Below are 20,989 nucleotides of genomic sequence, written 5' to 3'. Positions count from 1 at the left end.
CACTTGCAGAGGGGAAAGGCAAAATCGCCAGAAAAGGACTTTCTTCCAAGTAAACGTATCAGCGTCTTCTCCATCGGGAAAGGAGTTTCTCGAGTTTTATAAGGAATGTAGGTAACCTGAACGTGAGTTACTTGGCTCGGCTTGGATGCTATCAAGAAGCAAGTTATTTTCTCCCTCGGTGTTGTGATGCTTCTGTGTGCCATTCAAGTGTTTCTTAACTTTTCTGTGATTAAAACACCTTTTGCTGCAATGTTTTAAGAAAAACCACAGTGTTGGCTGCTGCTTGGTTTGGAAAGTCCAGATGTTCCTGGTAATATCCACACTGCAACCATTTCCCCAGTCCTGTGAAACCTGTGTGTGTGTATATTTTAAGCTTTTGCTTTGTAAAAAATCAGCAATTGACATATTGATATCATGGTACATTGGCATGTCAAATACTGTTTTTTTTAAAAAAAAAAACTTGGAAAGGCTCCTGCATTTTTTTTCTATCCCACTTCTCTCTCATCAGGACTCAAAGCACCTTAAGATATCCTTCTCCCCTCCTGTTTTCTCACAACCCTGTGAGGCTAGTCAGGTTGAGTGTTCGTGATGAACCCATCCCCCCCTTCAAAAAAAAACACAGAAAGCTCCAACTGGGTGATCTGGTCTATGTTTAATGGTTTGTCCACGACGCTGACAGCAGAGAGCAGGAATGTTAGCATTAGATGGACAGAAGAACCCAATAAAATCCCCCCCCCCATCCAGGTGGGCACATCTGGGCAGGGGGAAGAGGACAACCATCAATACACAAAGTGATTAAAAAAAAGGGACTATTAATACTTCATCTCCCAGTGAGAGAATACACGGGACAGGATGGGGTTCAAAATTAAGCTTAATAAATATTCAACTTTCAACACACACACACACAAATCAGCCGGCTAACTTTCCACAGCAAACGGGAAGGTCCCTCTTCCTCCATGCAGATTGCATTTTCTGCTGGTCAGCAACTGATGCCAATGTCTCTGGAGCATTCTCCCCAATAAAGCTGGATGGGTCTTTATGGCCACCCGAAGAGGAGGAGCAAGCTGCCGTGGGTTGAATGCAGGGCTCTGATCCTGCAGCCCTTCCTGGGCAGGCGTCTCCCCTTGCCAGAGGAGAGGGGTGATTCAAGAGAGGCTGGATTCTCTATCTGCCCCCAAGGCAATACAGGGCAATTCAGTGAAGAAGGCTGCAAGTTCAGGCCGGAAGGGTAATTTCTCAGCGGCGCTGCCCAAGTATGGGAAAATGGCGGTTCCTCTTCGCCTGGTTGCCTGCCTTGAAAGCGATGTGATGACTGACCATAGGTGCTTTTGGAAATCACCCTCAAAGCCAGGACCCTCCGTCACACCTCCTGTTCCCCCACCCCACCCAGTTGCTGCTTCCAGCATTCCTGGTATTGCTCTGATATCTATTTTCCCTGCTGCACGGATCTCCTTCGTGGTGTAGTGGTTAAGAGCGGGTGCGCTCTAATCTGGAGAACTGGGTTTGATTCCCCGCTCTGCCTCTTGAGCTGTGGAGGCTTATCTGGTGAAACAGATTAGCTTGTGCACTCCAGCACATGCCAGCTGGATGACCTTGGGCTAGTCACTGTTGTTATTCTTCTTCTTCGCCTGATCGTCCCCTGCCTCTGCTGGCTCTCCTGTTGCGAACTAGCTACTGATCCCCAATTTGCCACCTGACAATAACCTTCCTGATGCCCACCCCTCGGCCAGTGGGCAGCCCTGTGTGCTCCACCGGCTCCTTTCCGCAACCTATTTCCTGGCACATCCAGACGACCCTCTTCTCCTTTTTCCAACATCCCAGTTTCCTTCTCTATACAGCTGCTCACCCCAAGAGGAGCAACAAACCCCCAGGGTGGCGCACTGCTGAAGCATCCCGGGTGCAAAAGGCACGGGCAGTGGCAGCTCTGAACGGGTTGAGGGGAAGAGCTGGAGCCTTTGGAACCCCCGACCCCAAAGCCAACTCAGAGCTGCAGGTGAACCATTCAGGGGCGGACTAGCTGCTGAAAGGTCTCGACAAACGGCCTCTTTGGAGAGCAGCTGGCAGCCTGGCGCGAGTGAAGCCAAGCTCCAAGTGGCGTTGCCAGTAACGCAGGAGCCGTTTGGCAAGGACCCTCTCGTGGCACTAACTGTTGGAGGCGGCAACAGTTGAACAGATGCTATTGGCCGGAGGAGCCTCTCAGCTCTGGCTCGCCCTGGGGCAGTTTCTGTTCCCCCACTGGGACCCTCTCGTCTCTCCAGCCACCCTCTTACCTGGCAGGGGAGACACCTTGATCTTTTTGGTCAATAGTGCCAGGAGGGTGGGATGGGTCTACTTCTCTGGCTACCCCTGTGGATTTGAACCATACCCTCCGCTTGCGTGGTCTCCACAAGGAAGGGGCGTCCCAGTGGCCCAAATGAAGCCCTTTTGTATAATTTGCTGCCAAATCAAATCGGAGGAAACGGTGGCCACGTGGTGCGGAAGACAGCTCGAGAAGTCACGGTCCTCCTCTCGGGATCGGACAGTGCGGGACAGACAGTTCATTTGGCCACACGGACGTAGCTACGGGTGCCCCCAAGGCTCAGCTGCAGAGAAGGGCAGGATGGCTCCGAACGCACCCTGACTCATTTTCTTCCTTTGACTGCTCTTTTTAAATGGCCCAACTTCAAGAGGGGTCATTCCAAGTGGAAGGTTTCATCGAAATGGAAGGCAGGCAGATCTGACTCAGGGGGTGGGGTGGGGGGAGGAAAGTGCTGTGGAACCCCCTCCTCATGGAATTGTGCCCCGTGTTAATTGTGGGCGGGGGGGGAGAGATTGGGGCTTTCCGCCCTAGGCAGAAAAAGGTTTTAAGACAATCACTCATCTGGAGGCTGGATGAGATAGCATTCCAAAGTGCATCATTTCAGAAAGACCCCCCCCCCACCCCAGCCTGGGAGGTCCTTGTCGTCTGTCCAGATGAAGCATCAGAGGGCAGTGCAATGAAGAGGGCGTAACTGACCGACTCCAGGAAAGCCTTCGTGTTCTGCCAGAGCCGTCGCTGGGCACGAGTCTCTCTCGCCTCCACGATCCCGTGTTCCCCACGTTCCACACCCAAGCCACGATGCGCACAATTGCCACGGACACATAGACCCTGTACATATATGCACACAGGTACACACTCAGCCCGCATGGATGTGCATGCCCCCCCAAGGTCCCCTGTGCAGGCACAGACGCCCGGCTTGTGAGACGGTGTGCCTTCGCTTCACGGCCGTGCCGGCGCCGCGCTGCCCGACGCACGAGGAAGCGGGCGCACAAATGCTTCCGCCGCCCGAGGCTTGTGATGCTACATAATTTAAAGATACGTGGAAATCTTGGCGCCAGCACCGGCGTCCCTCGTCTCTTTTCCGTTCCTCCGACACATTCATACCTCCCTGCAACAGAGACACAAATGGAGAAAGTGGTCAGTAAGTCGTACGGAGACAGACAGGGGGGTGGAGTGTCAGACAAAGACCTGAGAGAGAAGGGTGCAAATCCTTGACGGCCTGGCAGGGGATGATGGGAGCTGTAGTCCATGACATCTGGAGGGCCGCGAGTTTGACACCTGTGGCCTAGGGCAAGTCATTCTCACTCAGCCTTACTGTGTTGTTGTGCAAACACAAACAACAAAAGGAGAATTGTGTCTACTGCTCTGACCTCCTTGAAAGGAGGGAGGGATAAAAACGAGATCGATGAAATGGGGGGGGGGGCTCTCCTTTGCCATCTTGTATGAGGGGAGGTTTAGGTGACAGACAGATGAAAAGTCCTCCTCCTTGATAATACAGGACTGCCTGTAATTACTTAGGAGAATGGAAAGACACTTTGCACATGCTCCAAAAAACTCACTTCCACAACCTCCAGGTTGACCCCTGTTTGACACGCCTGCCCAGGCACCTACTATGAGCAAACTGCTGAAAGCACTCTTCTTTTTCTCACTATAATGCAGGCTGATGATGATTCTGAGTTAGCTGATGTTTGTCAGATGATTTGGTTTGATGGTCTTAAGACACTGCTGAAACATTTATTCATGCTTTTTCACTCTATATTGGGATGGGCTGTCACATGTGAGCCCTAACCTTCCTCTAAGGAGCTCAGAGCTGCAAACATGACTTCTCCCTTTCTCCTTTGTAGCCTCACAGCAACCCTGTGAGGTAGGCCAGTCTGAGAAACGATGGATTACCCAAAAGTCACAGAGAACGGCGCCCCACTCTTTCACCCCCTGGAAAGTCTGGCGAAGCTTCTTTTTGTCTCCCACTAAACAGTGGCCGTAGGGTTTCAAGAATATCTCCTGAGGACTGGAATCTCACTAGTCGAAAAACAATCTTTGTCAAGTATCAAATTATGCATCTATGGGATGCAGTCATAAACCCACAGACTGTGATGAGCCGACATGGTTTGCAGTGGTCACAGTGTTGGACTCGGAAACAAGTTCAAATCCCCAATCAGCCACGGGCTCCTTAAGTAACCTCACACTCTCTCAGTCTAACCTACCTCACTGGGTCATTGTGTAGATAAAATGCAGGAAGGGAAACCCATGTCGGCAGTGGCGTATCTACCTAGGGACAAGGGTACCCCTTGTCCTCGGGCGCCACTCTTCTGGTTACCTGGGGGGCGCAGAATCGGCCCCCCACATGACCAGGAAGTCCTGCTGCCTCGCAATTTTTGCGTGCTTCGACCCCTTCCCTGCCAGTCAAGGCACGCAAAAATGAGGCAGCAGGACTTCCTGCTGCCTCCAATTGTCCTCAACCCCACCCTGGACACCCTGGGAGCCCAGCCAGCAGAGGGAGTCTGGAGGGGGAGGTGGGCACCCTAGACTGTGCCCCTGTCCATGGTGACATGGGTGGGGTTGAGGGCAGTGGGGGTGGAGCCTGGGGTTTCAGGGGTGGAGCTGGGGGTGGGGGGGGTAGAGCCTGGGGGCATCCTGGAGACAATTTGTCTCCGGGTGCCGTTTACCCCTGGTATGCCTCTGCATGTCGGCTCCCCTGAGCGTACTGGAAGGAGGAGGAGATTTGACAGCTCTGGACTGAAAAAAAGGTTCTGAAGAATTTCTATAGTATGTCTCAGGATGCTAAGTCACAACGTGAAAAGTTTCGCTATACTTTAAAATCCCACAATGCACTGGGAGGCAAGGTGACTGGGGCATCTCCCATTCCACTGACCATTCTACTGCCTGCCCTTTGATTTGAGTTGGGCTGCACAGGGATGCAGAGGGGATGGTTGGGTAATTGTCAGGTGGCAGGGGGGGAAACCAACAGGGACCACCAAGATGGCCTGTTCTTCCACAGCACCACGGGATTTGACGGGACAGGACAGATCTCCAGGTTTTGAACCGGCAACCACAAGTCACAAACGGATGCCTGCCTGGTGTCCACTGCTCTTTGTAGCATAATAAGCAATGGACAGAAAATGGAGCCTGGGCAAGAACTGAGTTTTCCACCACCACCACCACCCCCGGCCGCCCCTGTGGCGAGGAGAGGGGCTGGAGGCCAGCAAAGGCCAGGTGCTTGTGAAACCCACCTTCCCGACTTGCTCTGCCGCCCGGCGGAGCCACCACCCAAAAGGCATGTAGACGGGGAAGCGATGGAGTTGGCCCAGCAGTGTTCTTGGGGCAGCCGGCCAAGCACGCTATCCGCAGAGGGGTGGGCCCTTCCTTCCCCAGAGAGCACTGGTCACACGGAACCCAAGTGGAAGGATTTCCTGCCCCCCACGTGACTAAAGGGGTGCCGCCCGGGGACATTTGCCCCTGCATGTCCCCCTGGGCAGTACACCCCTGATAATAAGCACAGTGTCTCCACCCATGCCTTAATAGGACTTCCTCTCCCCATCTCTCCCCTTCCCCAGCAAGCACTCACGAGGCCGTGAGCGTGGAGTTGAGCAGCAACGTTGTGCGGATGCGGTACAGCTGCGCCAGCGTCAGTTTACGGTGCTGAATCACCTGCGGATCTGAAAGAGACCGGCAGGTGGCAGACAGTTCTTCCCCTTGGAGGTCGCTCTTCCGCCGGCAAGGGGGCTGCTGGGATGGCCCTTCAGAGGTGGCAGACAGGGCCGGGGACTCCTCGGCCTCAGACAGCTCCGAGGCACTGCTGTTGCTGCTGCTGCTGCAGGGGGCCGCGCCGGCTGCTTTGCTACCGCGCCGGCTCCGGGGTCTGCCAGTCCTCGAGGAGCCCGAGAGGCACACGTCCGGGCACAGTTCAGAGAGGCTTTTGCTCTGAGACAGTTCCAGCGCCAGGAAGGATGGGACCAACTGCAAGAGGTTGGCCTCGGACTTGGATTTCAGGACCTTGGTCTTATTGGGCAGCAGCTGCACAGGAGTCTGCCGGCGCAGCTTCGGGGAGCTGGCCCGTTGTGACGGGGGGGCAGCGCAGTCCTCCTCCTCCTCCTCCTCGGCAGTCTCTGGCTGCTGCCGTCGCTGCTGTTCTGCAAACTCCTGGATGGAGGTGGGCGAAAGGGTCCCATAGGCGCTATCGAGGGATGCTGAGCGGCAGGCTCCCGGCTCGGGTTTCAGGCAGTGGGGGGCGCCGGTGGGGAGGGCCTCGCACAGCTCCATGGTCGGGGTGGTGGAGGACGCTGTGGTGCTGATGGAGGCCTCGTCCGACTGCGAGCTGAATGGGCCAATCTCAAAATCCGGGGATGGGGGTCCCTCGCTGGTGTCGACCACGACGACTGATATGGTCTCGGTGGAGCCGTCAGAGAGGCTGTGAGGGAACAGGGGTTGAAAGGGGGTGAGAGCTCTGCAGTTGCCAGTTCGTTTGCAAACTCCATGCAAGGTGCCAGTGTTAACCTCTAAAAATGCTTATATGGGGGAAGGCTGCATTGAACACAATAGGATACCTTTCAAGGAAAATGCATCAAGGATCAGGCTGCACTGCATAGTAGTATGGGACCTGGGACCACCAAACACCTTTTCCCTTATGATTCTCCTGCCTCCCAAGGCACACAAATGATCTGTTCTGTCCCACCATTCACAGAAGCCAGAATGCCATCCCCCAGGAGCAGGGCCTCCTCTGTGGTTGCATCAGGGAATATCCTCACTTGCCTTGAGACTTACTTGGCTACACCTCTTGTGACGTAAAAGCCAGCGTGGTGTAGTGGTTAAGAGCAGGTGGATTCTAATCTGGAGAACTGGGTTTGATGCCCCACTCCTCTACCTGAGTAGTAGAGGCTTATCTGGTGAACCGGATGTGTTTCCCCACTCCTACATTCCTGCTGGGTGACCTTGGGCTAGTCATAGTTCTCTCAGATCTCTCTCATCCCCACCTACCTCTCAAGGTGTCTGTCGTGGGGAGAGGAAAGGAAAGGAGCTTGTAAGCCATTTTGAGTCTCCTTACAGGAGATTATAAATCCAAACTCTTCCTCCTCCTCCTCTTCTTCTTCTCTAAAATATTTTTTGACTCAACCATGCATTTGGGGACTTTGTTTCAATGCAGCACTTTGGCTACCATCTGACAGCTAAAGTCAAATTCTGAACTAGCAAAGCAGATATTTTGCCCGCTGGAGCAAAAAACAAAACAAAAAAACCTGTATTAGAGATGGGGTTATGACCTAGTGGTAAAGACAGTGGCTTCATATGAAAACCTTCCTGGGTTCAGTCCCTAGCGTCTTCTAGTTAAGGGGCTCACTATGTGAAAGACCTTTGCCTGATTCCTGCTCGCTAGATTAAATGCTCCCCCATTAGCAGTCCTCTCGAAGGTATGTGAGAACACTTTAGCAAGGAAAACTATGCCCCCGTGGAAACCTAAGTATCTATCTCACATGCTTTTTTGCATTGTGATTTTTATGCCAATCTATGCGACTGCACTATTACCTCCCTCCTGGTTAAGTATGGTAATCTCTCAGCAGAAAAACGTATGTCATTCCAAGTGGCGGATTGTTGCCTTTATATCACTGGTTGGGTTGCGAAGTTCTTAATTGCTATGAGGTTACGAGATCACCAACTTTTTAATTCTGATTTTGTTTATTTTGGATGTCACGATGCCAGTAAAGGTCTGATTGAGTGATTGATTGAGTGACTGATTGATTGATTGATTGATTGATTGATTGATTGATTGATTGATCGACCGATCGGTCAGTCGGAGTCAAATTGTGAATTAAAGTTATAGACATACTTTGCTCTGCTTTTAAAAGACCTGACAGCAAAAATGACTCACTCTTAGAGGACCTTTTGGTTTCCGCCTGAGATGCCACTCTGGACACATCTGAACAGGAAGAAAGCCCATCCAGAGACACAACAACCATTCCCCTCTTAACAATCCAGCTACACATCTCTTTATCCTGTGTTTGTATTATTCCAAACACTGTTTTTCAAGAAAGAGAGTACTGGAGGGAGATAGTCACACTGTTTAACCCTTTCCTTCCCTGCTGTTTTCTCACTGGGAAAAAAAATGCCCCATGAGTACCTAGTGCCATATGGGTACTCATAAGTTTTCCCCAGCAGGAAGAAACAGAAGGGGCGGAAGGGGTTAAACTCCACTCCCCATCTCCATTTGACTTTTTTTCTCCCTGAAGAAAACGTTTGCAAAAGAAAAAAAATATTTACAATTAAGCGGGGCGGAAATATTTTTAAGGTAGTCTATTATACCGCTGCGCCAGAAGCAACTGAATGCTCCGAACACACGCAACATAAGGAGGCTGAGCAGTGACTCATGCAGAGATCCTCTAGCCTCTCTTAGAAGCTCTTGAGCGCTTCGCCCCAGACTTACCACTGCTGTGAGTCCAAGCTGTTGGTGCTTTTCCGAAGGATCGTGGGGGAGCTGGCCTCAGAAGCGCCGCTTTCGCCTTCTTCTTCCTCTTCTTCTTCCTCCAGTCTCTGCAGTTGCTGACTGCGCTGGTGCTCCTGCAGACGCAGACGCTGGAGCAAGTTCTGTAGCAGGGGAGGGGGCAGAAGGAAGGGCACAACATTGTTTTTAATGGCTATGGGGTGCTCCACAGACATGAGAAAGCAGAGGGTTCCCCTCTGGTGGGCAACATTGACAGTTCAGTTCTTCAGAGCTCTCTCAGCCCCACCTACCTCACACGGGGTCTGTTGTGGGGAGAGGAAGGGAAAAGGAGTTTGTAAGCCACCCTGAGTCTCCTTACAGGAGAGAAAGGTGGGATATAAATCCAAACTATTTCTTCTTCTAATCAGTTTGGTTAGGTCACTGCTTGATTCGTTCCAAGGGTTACCTGTGCGTTGTAAATTGCTTCGATCCAGCTTCGGCACAAAGACTGCCCACTGGCCTGGAAGGTGTAGGCGCACACGGCACTCCGGAATTCATTGAGATAGATCAGCAGGAAGGAACCTGGCCATGGGGAAAGAGGGGGAAAGATGCCCATTAACAAGGCTGCCTTTAGCAGCTGTGTTTACACAAAGCAAGTAATGGGTGGAACCAGCAAATTCAGATCACTAGAAGGACTGCAATCCAGTATGAGTGCAGAAAAGTCAAAGGACGTGGTATTGGGCACTGAATTTATGTTATGTTTTTCTCCCCTCCCCAGGTCCCACTGATCAGATATTCAAAGTTCTCAGTTAGTAGATAAATGCCCCTTTTTACTAACTCTGTAATTTATAATGCCAATAAAGGCTTTGGAATTGGAAGATATTCAAAGTTCCGTACTCGGAACAACCCCATCTCTGTGGTAACAGTAATACTGGCCTGCCTTACAGGGCTGTTGTAAGAATGGTCGAGTGATGCAGTGAAGGGCTTCATTCTTTTTATCTTATTAAATTTACATCCCGCCCATTCTCAACCAGAGTTGGGCTCTGGGCGGCTTCCAAAATTTAAAACAAAACATACAACAAAACATTACAATAATGGTTCTGGTGGGTTTTCCGTAATGTTTTGGAGAGACCAGTCACTGAATGGTGCCCCCCTCTGTTCTCCTGTTTGAGGGTCCCTTGACATCTTTGGGACCCACCGTGCCCCCCTCCTCCTTGTTAGGAGGATTTTTAGGTAGCGTTTTGTGGAGCGCTGTTTTTACGTACTAATTGCCGTTAAGTCTACGGGGCTTAATGCATTAGCTTATACTGTTTTAGTTAATGTTAGGTATTCATTGGTTGTTGTTTTAATTGCCCCTTTTGTTATTGTACTGTACTGTATGACGAATATGTTGTACACCACCCAGAGCCCCCTGGGGATGGGACGGTATACTAAAATTGAACAAATAAATAAATAAATAAATAAATAATACTAAAACCTACAGTTGAGTCTAATCAATGGTGAATAGTAACAGGACCATCCTACTATGACCTATGATATCTATCTTCCATCACAACAGTTCTTCCAAATGGCATTATCCGAGAACAGGAAAAGACCAAGAAGACAAGAAAGAAAAATGGGGAGGGTGCTTCTTCCAAAGCGAAAGAACCTCGCTTCTTTCAAAGTGGAAGTTGAAAGTATAAAGCCGCTGAACTCTGCAGCCCAGCATCGTCGCCTGTGGGTTTCCTGCGCTCCCACAATTTCACCTCTTATGCAAAGCACCGGCAGTTCGTATTTTGGCAGGACAAAACTCAGCAGCGGATTCAAGAACCTTGCATCCCTGCTAGAGAAATCAGTTCTGTGCCCAGCACCACTTGTGGTAGGATCATGGCACAGATACAATGCTACCTGTGTGCACCTGGCCAGCTGATTATTATATTATTGTATGTTAGAATTAGTACTTCTGAGATTTTAAATGATGGTTTTAAGGTTTTATGTTATCTAACTGTTTACTGTTGGTTTTAAATACGTTATGCACTGCCCAGAGCCCTTTGGGGGAGGGCGGTCCATTAAATTTAAATTATAAATAAAAGTAAATAAAAATAGAAGGGGACACTTCGTTGCGGAATGGCAACAAAGAGAGGGACTCCCCTCGACACAAACACACAGACCACTCTCACCAGGGTCTTTGAGGTCCCGGCACACCACCCTATCCACAAGCAATGGCTGACGGATGACCTTTGTGCGTTCAGCCTTCTTCACCGGCTTGGTGATAAGGAAGAGGTCCGTGAACAGGAAGCAGTAGACGTCCATCTAGAGAAGGCAGCGTGCCAAAACAAAACAAATCAATGAGACCCTGAGTGGCAACTCCTCACTCAGCCACCAAGCTCTCTCAGCAACGCTCTTGCAGACTAACCTACCTCACAGGAAGGCTGCAAGGATAAAAGGCGGGGAGAACGAGGCACACTGCTCTCATCTCCTTGAAGGACAGTTTGGGATTAAAATATGGTAGGCTGGCAAAGGAGGGGGAGAGTCCAAAGACCCATTCAGACCCATCCACAGGATACTATTTTGTTACGAAATGTTATTATGCTGTTAACGTCATGATTACTGATGTTCTTGCTTTTTGACATTTGATATTCGGGGATATGTTTATTGATGCTGCTGTTTTGATATTTATTGGTTTGTTATTTGCTGTTTTGATATTTGATGAGCATTTTGATGTTATTTGCTTCTTGTTCGCCCACCCTCAGCCCTACGGGGGAGGGCGGGGTATAAATCGAATGAATGAAATGAATGAAATACACCCCCCCTCCAAAAAAATACGGCACAATACCACTTCACACTGCAGATGGAGAGCTCCATCTTCGAAACACACAAACAAAAATCCCTATTACGCTGTGCAAGCTCTCTGGGTCACTTTTATTTTATTTTCAGTTTATTCTACTCGTAGGCCAGCCTTCTTCTTGCAGGCTCAGTCGTTCTCTATCACTCTAAACTAATTCATAATTACAATTGCCAGCTCCAGGTTGGGAAATACCTGGATATTTTGGGGGCAGAGCTTGAGGAAGGGGGCTGGGGAGGGGCGGGACTGCAATGGAGTATAATGCCACAGAGTCCACCTCCCAAAGTATCCATTTTGTAATAGCAAGATCTCCAGCTATCACCTGGAAGTTGGCAGCCTTACTCATAAGGTTATCATGTGGCTAAAACGGAGAACAATGACAGCCAGCCTGAGTCCCCACTGGGGAGAAGGGTGGGATATAAATGACATGAATAAATAAATATGTTCAGGGAGCGCTCAATCATACAAACACACACACACACACCCCATTCATAAAAGGGTCCTGGCAACGCCAGCCCAAAAGCCTGTCGAAATCTCGTTCGGCCCGAACCTTGCTGTCTTTGCCTTCTTTCATTTTGAGGCTCCCTTCCAGCAGAAGTTGGCGCGTCTCCTCAGGGGACGTCCCCGGGATGGGGGCCGTGAGGTCCAGACGTAAGAACTCCTTCAAGATCTGGGGATGGAAATGGAACAGACCAAAAGGAATCAGGAACTGAGCTCCACACGGATTCAAACATGACAGGCAAGCAGACAGAGGGATCCAGCAAGCCGGTCGGAACCGATAAGCCCATTCATTTGGCCTAGTGTTGCCAGATCTAGATTGGGAAATACCCAATGGGATTTGGGGGATAGAAGAAGACGACGACTTTGGATTTATATCCCTCCTTTCTCTCCTGTAAGGAGGCTCAAAGGGGCTTACAAACTCCTTTACCTTCCTTCCCCACCCCCCACAACAAAACAACAAACACCCTGCGAGGTGGGTGGGGCTGAGAGAGCTCCGAAGAACAGTGACTAGCCCAAGGTCACCCAGCTAGCATGTGTTGGACTGCACAAGCTAGTCTGGTTCCCCAGATAAGCCTCCACAGCTCAAATGGCAGAGCAGGGAATCAAACCCGGTTCTCCAGATTAGAGTGTACCTGCTCTTAACCACTACGCCATGCTGGACAGAGCCTGAAGAAGGTGGGGTTTGGTGGGGGGAAAGACTTCAACAGGCTATTCTGCCATAGAGTCCACCTTCCAAAGCAGCCATTTTCTCCAAGAAAACCAATCTCTGTGGCCAGGAGATCAGTTCTAATAGCAGGAGATCTCCAGCCGCCAACCTGGAGGCTGGCAACCCTATTTGGCCCGTTCTGCCCCAGCCCACCTTGTCCACTTCATCGGTGCTTCCCTCCACCACCTCGTAGGAGTCAATGCGGCTGACAATGGTAACCAGGCGCTGCTGCTCCTGCCGTTGGCGCATGCGCGAGTTGACATGGTTGATAAAGCGTTCTACCGAGTTGATCTGGCAGGACAGAAAGGGGAATGAAGGATTCTGAATCTGGTAGGGCCGAGCCCTTGGGAAGACGAAGAAGAAGAGTTTAGATTTATACCCCACCTTTGTCTCCTCATGGTGGCTTACAAACTCCTTTCCCTTCCTCTCCCCACAACAGACGCCTTGTGAGGCAGGTGGGGCTGAGAGAGTTCTGAAAGGACTGTGATTAGCCCAAGGTCACCCAGCAGGAATGCAGGAGTGCGGAAACACATCTGGTTCACCAGATAAGCTTCCGGCATTCAGGTAGAGGAGTGGGGAATCAAACCCAGTTCTCCAAAATCCATTTGCTCTTAACAACTACACCATGGGGAAGGGAGACAGATTCTCCTTCTGCTATCTCTACCCATGGGTACATCAAGGACATGACATTTTGTAAGGGAGGCATCTTAAGATACCCTGCTCTGATACACTATGCAACTGTGGAGCAGGTAATTTAGATACAGGTAGTATAGCTACCCTGTATCACAGAATATATTTGTACATTTAATTATTTACAATTAGCACATTGTACTTATTGTACATTGTACACAAACTAATCTAATGTACTTATTGTACATTTCTAATTTATTTTTAATTACATGAAGTCATTTCAAATATTTTAATTCATTTTAATTGTACATTTAATTTACCTGCAAAATCTAATTACTTTTCTGAGGCTAACCATTTTTTTTAATTTTTCCTTTGCTCCAAAATATAAGTCATTTGAAGACAATGCCTTTCATTGGAACTTTATCTCTTTTTTCGGTGGCCCGCAGCATCTATACAACTCTTTTCCAACACCACATTTCAAAATCGGCAAAGCTGTCTGCCCTGCCCCACAACAAATTATGCAAATTTGTAGAATGCGCATAATTCCGTAGGGTGCAGAATTCAGCTTTTTTTGCGGGGGGAGTACACACATTCTTTCTCATGCAGCCCCATCCCATCCCACCCCCTGTCCCACTGGCTGCCAGTTACCATGGTGACGATGGCTTCCCGGACATGGGGCTCTTCCGTCTTTTTCAGAACAGACTTGAGCAGCAGCGGGTACTTGGTGAGGCGCTGGTGGGGCTTCACCAACATGTCACTCAGCTTCAGCCGGTTGCACTGCTTGTGTTTCTCAGCCCACTGCAAGTGACAAACAGGCAGACTCAGAGACAGCGTGACGGGGGGCGGGGGGGGCAACAAACAGGCTCTCTCCCAACCCCTTTGGCCCCAGCCTGCCTGCATTTTGGAAGGCACTGCAGGGCAGCTGGAAGGGGGCATTTTCAGGACAACAAAAGAACAGAACTAAATCATAAAAGCAACAGTGACAGGCAGACAGACAGAAAACCTTTACTGGCATGTAAACATATCAAATGATTGAACTACGAGCAAAATTAAGAGTAAGCCATAATTACAAATTACACCAGGTCCCGGCTAATGCAACTGCTTCGTGAAAACAAACTAAAGACCATCGAATCTCTATGGAACGCTCTAATACAAGCTTCAAGGAGTAACAACACAAGAGTGTTCTGGTCATTAGTTGCAGAGCCATGCGCACGTCAACCTTTTTAATGTCTAATATTAACCCCCAGAACTGGTTTACATATTTTCAAAGTCTATTTAAAGGAGACAATGAATCGGCCTTGCAGAACGACCTGACACCTCTCAGTCAGGTGGCTCCCTGGCCTGCAGTCTCAGAAATCAGACTATTAATTGCTCAGTTGAAACTGTATAAATCACCTGGCCCGAATCTAATGCCCCCAGATTTTTACAAAGCATTTCCGGACTGGTGGGCCCCCCTTCTGGTTGCTCTGTTTACTTTGGTTGATAGGTCAGGTACTATCCCGGGGTCTTGGGTAAATGCAATAATAACACCAATATTCAAAAAGGGTGACCATATGTCACCAGCTAATTACAGACCCATCAGTCTTTTATCTGTCTCTGGTAAACTTTATGCCAAACATCTGTTAAATAGGCTATGTACCTGGATCAATGATGGAAAAATCTTTTACCCCGAGCAAATAGGATTTTAAAAAGGTTGCTCTACACACTACAAATTACAGATAGAAGAAGTAAACAACAATTTATATCCCAGTCTTATTTTGGAGCAGCTTTATAGCATCTTGCAAAAACGTTGATACTTCCTTGTTTATTTCAAGCTTATATGTATACTTTCAAACAGATGTGGGGGGGGGGGGGGAGCAGAGCTAAGTAGGCACTAAGACCCAGGCGGCGCATTCTACAACAAAGAAGGTCCGGCATATTGAGTTCTGTAGTGGAGGAATATGCACCTCTACTAACATCTTTTTCTGAGACAGACTATAGCAACAAGTCAAGCTGCGAGTATTATAACAAGAAGATCAGCAAAAATCAGGTGACACAAAGGGCCAATAGGGTTGCACCTGCTTCCATAAGTTTTCTAACCACAGCTTGACTTCTCAGACATGGGCTAAAATGAATTTAGTTCTGGCAAACATCTGGGGGAGGGAAAGGAGCGTGTATCCTGGCTGCCCGCCCTTACCGTGACATAGATGCGAAAGAGTTCATTGTCGCGCAGCAAGTTGCGCATGTATTCCATACAGCCTTCTTCTTCCATACAGTACCGGATGTAAGGTTTAAAGAGGGAGCCAAACTACAAGAGAAATGAGAGGCAGAACTAAAAGCCAACGTAGGGTGCCTGTGGCTAGCGCCTGTGACCACACCAACCCAGGACGGGAACATTAAAAGATAGACCGTAGCCATATCTAAAGAAAAGAATGTCTCTGAGCACGGACAGAAAACATTTCCCTCTCTCCCATGGAGATGCAACTAGCCCTCACGCTTCTGGGAGCAGATTTCCAGGCAGACTGGAGCCCCATTTCCTTCTCAAGACCCCTCCCCACCGCACACCGACAATGCCTCTGAGAGCGAGGTCCGCGCACCCACCATCTTGAAGCCCTTGAAGAAGTCGCTGGGGTCCAGCAAGACCCGGCTTGCCCTGGCCTTTTCCAAGATAGGACTCATGACACTTCTCCAGAGCGCTCGGTGAAGCTGGATGATCTCCTGGATGTTGCTGAAGAGACGCTCAGAATCCACCTGTTAGGAAAGCAGAGGGAGGACTGGGTTGCCAATCTCCAGGTGGCTCCTGGAATGACAATTTATCCCCACACTAGAGAGACCCGTTCCCCTGGAGACAAGGATTGCTTTGGAGGGTGAGCTGGGTGGCCTTCCCCAAGCCTTGGCTCTCCTCCAGGGGTGAAAGTGCCTGATTTGGATCTTGCAGGTGTTGGCGCTGGGAAGACGCTGCCTCCTGTGGCACTCCGACCACAGAAAATGTGGTTAAGGCACTTTGCCAAGCCACTAATAATCTCAAAACGGTTTCCAGGTAAAATATGATGAAGTGAAACTGGGTAAGTTTCTGAGAACAGACATTAGAGAAGGCTGTACTGCTGATGCTATGGTCTAAAGTTGGCAGGGTCATGAAAGGAGAAACCTAAAGACAGGCCCCAGCCATGGGGTCAGGTGGGCCCCCTCAGTGCCTGGAAAAGAAACAGTCTTTCCTCAGTAACATAGAAATAGAAAAAGCCCCTCCAGATGGAGCTGGGAATGCAATCTCTTCCACAGGGCATACAGCATACTAGGAGACAGAGCCCTGCACCCCTTCCTTGAAAAGACAGGGCGATGCAGCAGTTACAGAATCTAGGACTGGAGTCCCAGGTTTGAATTTGTTTAGTTAGGTCAGTCACATGTTCTATCTACCCTACCTCAGAGGGCTGATGTGGGGATAAAATGGAGGAGGACCCATCAGCGCCACCCTGAGTTTCTTTGGAAGAAGGACGGGCTGAAAACAAACTAAATTAAAAATAATAGATGTGCACGTCACAAACACAATTCTGTTTTTCTTTTCATGGCTCATAGGAAATGTATTTTTTTAACTTCTAGTTAGTTGTACCCTGCTTTTCTCCTCAAAGGGGACTCAAAGCAACTTCCATTCTTCTCCTCTCCTCTGTTTTATCCTCGCAACAACTCTGACAGCATTGACTAGCCCGAAGTCACCCAGCAAGCTTCCGTGGCAGAGCGGGGATTCGAACCTTCGTCTTCCAGATCCTAGTCCAACACACTAAGGACTATACCAGACTGGCTGGCTGTGGTGGTGTGAAGGGACCTCTTCACGGTTGCAAAGAGAGGCTTCTCAGCATTCCTGCTAAAACTCCAGTTCCCAGGATTTGGGATGAAGAGGAGGGGGCACAGCTGTAACACCAGAGTCCATTTCTAAGCAGTTTACATATGTCCTTATTTTGTTGGGCTTTTAATTGGGGATCAGACCTAACCAGGGTGCAGGGAGGATGACAGGGGGTGGAATCCTCACCTCACACAACAGCCCCGATTCCTGCAGGTTCAGAAGAGAGCAGAGGAAGAGCTGAGGAAAGAAAGAAACAGGCAATGCTGCATTCAGGCTCACGTCAAGAAGGAAAATAAGTTGCCAATAGGCTCAAAGTAGCCACTGCAGAAGAGGCTGCCTGCTGTATCTCTGAATGAAGTACTGGTCGGGTCTCAACTTTCTTCCTATCAACCTTTTCTCTAGGGAAGAGACATATGCCTTGCCTTGGCACCAGATGTCATTGGAACATTCAGTCATTCTTGTGACAGACACTCGGCGGAATTTCCTGGCCCCCAGAAAAGACTGTCTGTCGCATCTCTGTAAGATGTACTGCTCTGAGCATGCTTCCATCCTATCAGGAAGCATGCCCAGAACAGTGATTGACTCAGAAACACAGCAGATATGGTGAGAATGGGATATTCTTGCTCTGACACTGAAAAAGATGCCTTTAGGGGAAATAAAGTGTGCACATAACTTTAACTCAGAAAACAAGTGTGCCATAGGAAAGACTGTTCCAGATTTCTCCAGAAGAGGGTGCTGGGAGTACACAACTTGCTGTTGTACCCTTCTCATTCTCTGCCTTGAGATTCAGCTATGTCACACCGGCTAGTAAGTGCCACGAAGTTTCCTTGCAGCTTCTGGCTCCACTCATAAGGATGAGGAATTAAATCCACCCTCTCCACGGCTGACGATTCTGAGTCTAAAGGGAGGCTGACTAAGACCTGCAGGTGTCCCAGATATCTGGGGTGGGGGGGGAGGTTGTGTTTCTGCAGGGGCAGGCAACTCTGAAGGGGGAGGGCGGCAACTCACATCTGTGATGACTTTCAGCTTCTTGATGTACGAGGCTTCCGTGTGCAGCAGCTCCCAGATTGCCTCCTGCTGGTGGCATTGCCGGCGGGTCAGAGCCTGGAATGGGGGTGGGGGGGTGGGGGGAGGATGGCAGGAGACACAGTCAGCTTTCCTGGCACAGTGTCAGGGGTGCCTTCCTGACATCAGTGAATGGGACGCGGGTGCAAAACCTCACACCTGGCTATGGGGAGGGGGAAGCTGTCTTCACCCTCTGATACGTTAATGGGCCTTTCCTTGCTCTTTTGCTTTCCTTTGATGCTTATAACTGTAGCTAAACTAGAAGCGACGCTGGTGCCTTCCTAGCAGGGGGAGACGACAGGTGGCGAAACACTATCACTGCGCTGTCCTTGAGGTGCTCAACTCCCAAACATCTTTATTTCCGTTGTGTTGTTCTCACATTCCATGGGAAACAGGGAGGGAGGGGGTTAAGGAGGGAACTCTGAGGGGATAAAGGCAACTGTATTTTCATAGCCTGGCAGAAGTGGCTGTTCGACAGTCAGGTATAAGCTGTTATTAACAAAGACTTCTGATCAAGTATCCAGAGTCCGCTTGTTGCCTATAGTTTTCAGATCTGACACACAGGCCAACCTATCATCCTCGTAGCAACATAAATACTGCCTTGCTGGGTCAGACAAAAAGCCCTTAATGTCCAAAATGTCTGAACAGATGTTTCCAGGAAGCCCACAGGCATGACAATTGAAAACGGCCATCTGCATTGTGCCAGTATCAGCTGTTCAAGGGCAGAAAACGGAGGATCTAGCAGCAGATCTAGCTACTAATTTGTCCAATCCAGAGACTTCTAAGATTTCCCCAACCATAATTTTTTAAAAAGGCACCTCAAGGGTGGCTTTTCCAGAAAGAAAACAGCAGAGGAAGGGAAAGGAAGGGGATGCGGCTCACGGCCTCACCTCTGTGCCCTCGATGATCTCCTGCCAGCTGTCTTCCAAGCACAGACTGGCATCGTCGTCATCTTCCTCCTCCCAGGAGTCCTGATCGAAGCGGAGCTGCTGCGGAAACTTGGGCAGCCCGAAGAGGCTGTAGCTGTGCAGTTTGCTTTCCAGTTGCTCCATCTTGTCCATCTCCTGGAGGGGCACAGAGAGACTTGAGGAAGGACCTCTCAGGGCAGTGCCACACATTCCTGTGTCCCCTTTTACCACTCAACCCCTCGAAAAGGGGTAGCCAAAGGCAGGACTCTTCTTGCACATTTTCCAATTGTTGCACAGAAGAGAGCAGAAAGTGCAAATGACAGGCTGGACCTACCAAAATCTTCCTCCCTCCTACACATCTATTTTTTTAAAAAAGAAACCCAACGATTCTTGAGAGCAGATTACCATCCCCTCCAAATCAGCAACCCGTTAACTTTCCCAAAGCCTACATCTGCAGGTCTCCTCCTAGCGGTGATGGCATCTGATGAACCAAGTTCCCAGGTGAAGATACCGAGGACCGTTAAGGCCACCGACGTACCCGGGCAAAGGGGCTGGTGTTGTTTCCCGAACCGAAGAAGCCGCTGAATCGGCTGGCAGCCCGGTTCTTCCACGTATCGATGCCATTGCTGGATAAGGAGCTGCCCATGTGCTGCAAAGGATCCTGGGTCGGAATGCTGGCGTCGCCCAAAAATTCAGTCATGTTTTTCCTCTGCCGTCCTGGGGCCTGCGGGGCGAAACGGTAATACATGAGACAACTGAGAAGGGCAGAAGGAGCGTAAAGTCTGGAGTTATCAGGGGATCAGAAGCACCAGTGGTAAAGAGCTTTCCCTCTACCTGCAGGCCATCCTTCTGGGACGTGACTGCCGCATGTACCTGGAGGGGAAAAGAAAGCTGCAGGAAAGTACAAAGGAACATGCCCGCACCTTGTTGCGCTTACTGGCTAATGGCAGCCACATCTCCTGAGCTGAGCAGGGAAGTGTAAATCCCCAAATCGCTTGGCTAATCTGTGCAAGGCATTGCTATTCTCAGCCCGAGATGTCTGGAGCCCTCTCGTTCTGGTGCCCTACAGCCGCCACGTGCCGGAATTTAGAGGAAGCCAGACAATCTCTTTGAGGTTTCCCAGAACCAAGCCACTGTGGCGTTTGTCTCCTTGACTCTGAAGAACACTGAGAGCTTCAAATACACATTGAAAAGATGTGCAAGCCTGAAAGGGAAGGGAAGGGGTTAACGCTGCGTCAACCTCCACTCAGTTTTGCTAAAGCCCACCTCCTCTGTGCTATGAGTATTTGGGGGGGGGGGGGAGATCCATTCATTAAAGCACATTTTTTGTCCCTTCAGATGCCATCACAGAATAGGAGAACTGATTTTGACTTGCAAAAAATGAGCGGAAGTCAAAGAGTTAAATTCCCTTGCCTTTCCACAGCATGCGCCCTAGGCAATTTGAGGCTGCACTAAATAGACTGTAGGACAAGGACTTGAGCACTGAGGCCAGCAGAGAGGCTACATACAACCCCTCCATTGTGCCTGGCATCACATGTAATGTGGGACTATTACACAGGAAGGGGACCCCAAACCCAATGTCCATACTCCATAATATCCGAAGAGACAAATTCATTCTCTTCTAAATGCTTTAAAAATGAGAGGTGTTAGCCAATTACTAGATTTTTAGTTAAGCAAAACAAAATCCTGGTGTTATCATAAAGATAACCAACATTTATTTCGATGCAAGCTTTTTGACAAGTCTATTAGATGTTTGTTTTTAATTTTACTGTAACAAACTAACACAGCTATCCCTTTCCAGTCATCAAGGGTTTTTAGTTACCATTGCAA

The 20,989-nt window shown here is 49.5% G+C and overlaps 1 protein-coding gene across 6 annotated transcripts in view; it reads right to left on the bottom strand.

Moving 5' to 3' along the window:
* Nucleotides 1-633: 633 nt before the first annotated feature.
* The window catches only part of PLEKHG5 (pleckstrin homology and RhoGEF domain containing G5), a 102,419-nt gene continuing 82,063 nt past the window's right edge, over nt 634-20,989 (bottom strand). For 5 of the 6 annotated variants that reach the window (XM_048518712.1, XM_048518716.1, XM_048518713.1 and 2 more), the window contains 14 exons: nt 19,698-19,883; nt 19,142-19,315; nt 18,195-18,290; nt 17,373-17,423; nt 15,950-16,099; nt 15,546-15,656; nt 14,018-14,167; nt 12,893-13,030; nt 12,083-12,202; nt 10,868-11,000; nt 9,175-9,290; nt 8,712-8,872; nt 5,948-6,707; nt 634-3,407 (listed from right to left, as the gene is read on the bottom strand). In XM_048518712.1, coding sequence (XP_048374669.1) covers nt 3,156-3,407; nt 5,948-6,707; nt 8,712-8,872; nt 9,175-9,290; nt 10,868-11,000; nt 12,083-12,202; nt 12,893-13,030; nt 14,018-14,167; nt 15,546-15,656; nt 15,950-16,099; nt 17,373-17,423; nt 18,195-18,290; nt 19,142-19,315; nt 19,698-19,883 — 2,598 coding nt within the window. In that variant the 3' untranslated portion in view covers nt 634-3,155. Of the gene's footprint in view, nt 3,408-5,864; nt 6,708-8,711; nt 8,873-9,174; nt 9,291-10,867; nt 11,001-12,082; nt 12,203-12,892; nt 13,031-14,017; nt 14,168-15,545; nt 15,657-15,949; nt 16,100-17,372; nt 17,424-18,194; nt 18,291-19,141; nt 19,316-19,697; nt 19,884-20,989 lie in introns of all 6 variants that reach the window. The other variant, XM_048518714.1, reaches the window with a different exon arrangement.

Source organism: Sphaerodactylus townsendi, linkage group LG16 (genome assembly GCF_021028975.2).
Source record: "Sphaerodactylus townsendi isolate TG3544 linkage group LG16, MPM_Stown_v2.3, whole genome shotgun sequence".
Classification (NCBI taxonomy): domain Eukaryota; kingdom Metazoa; phylum Chordata; class Lepidosauria; order Squamata; family Sphaerodactylidae; genus Sphaerodactylus; species Sphaerodactylus townsendi.
This window is presented reverse-complemented; position numbering and strand designations above follow the sequence as displayed.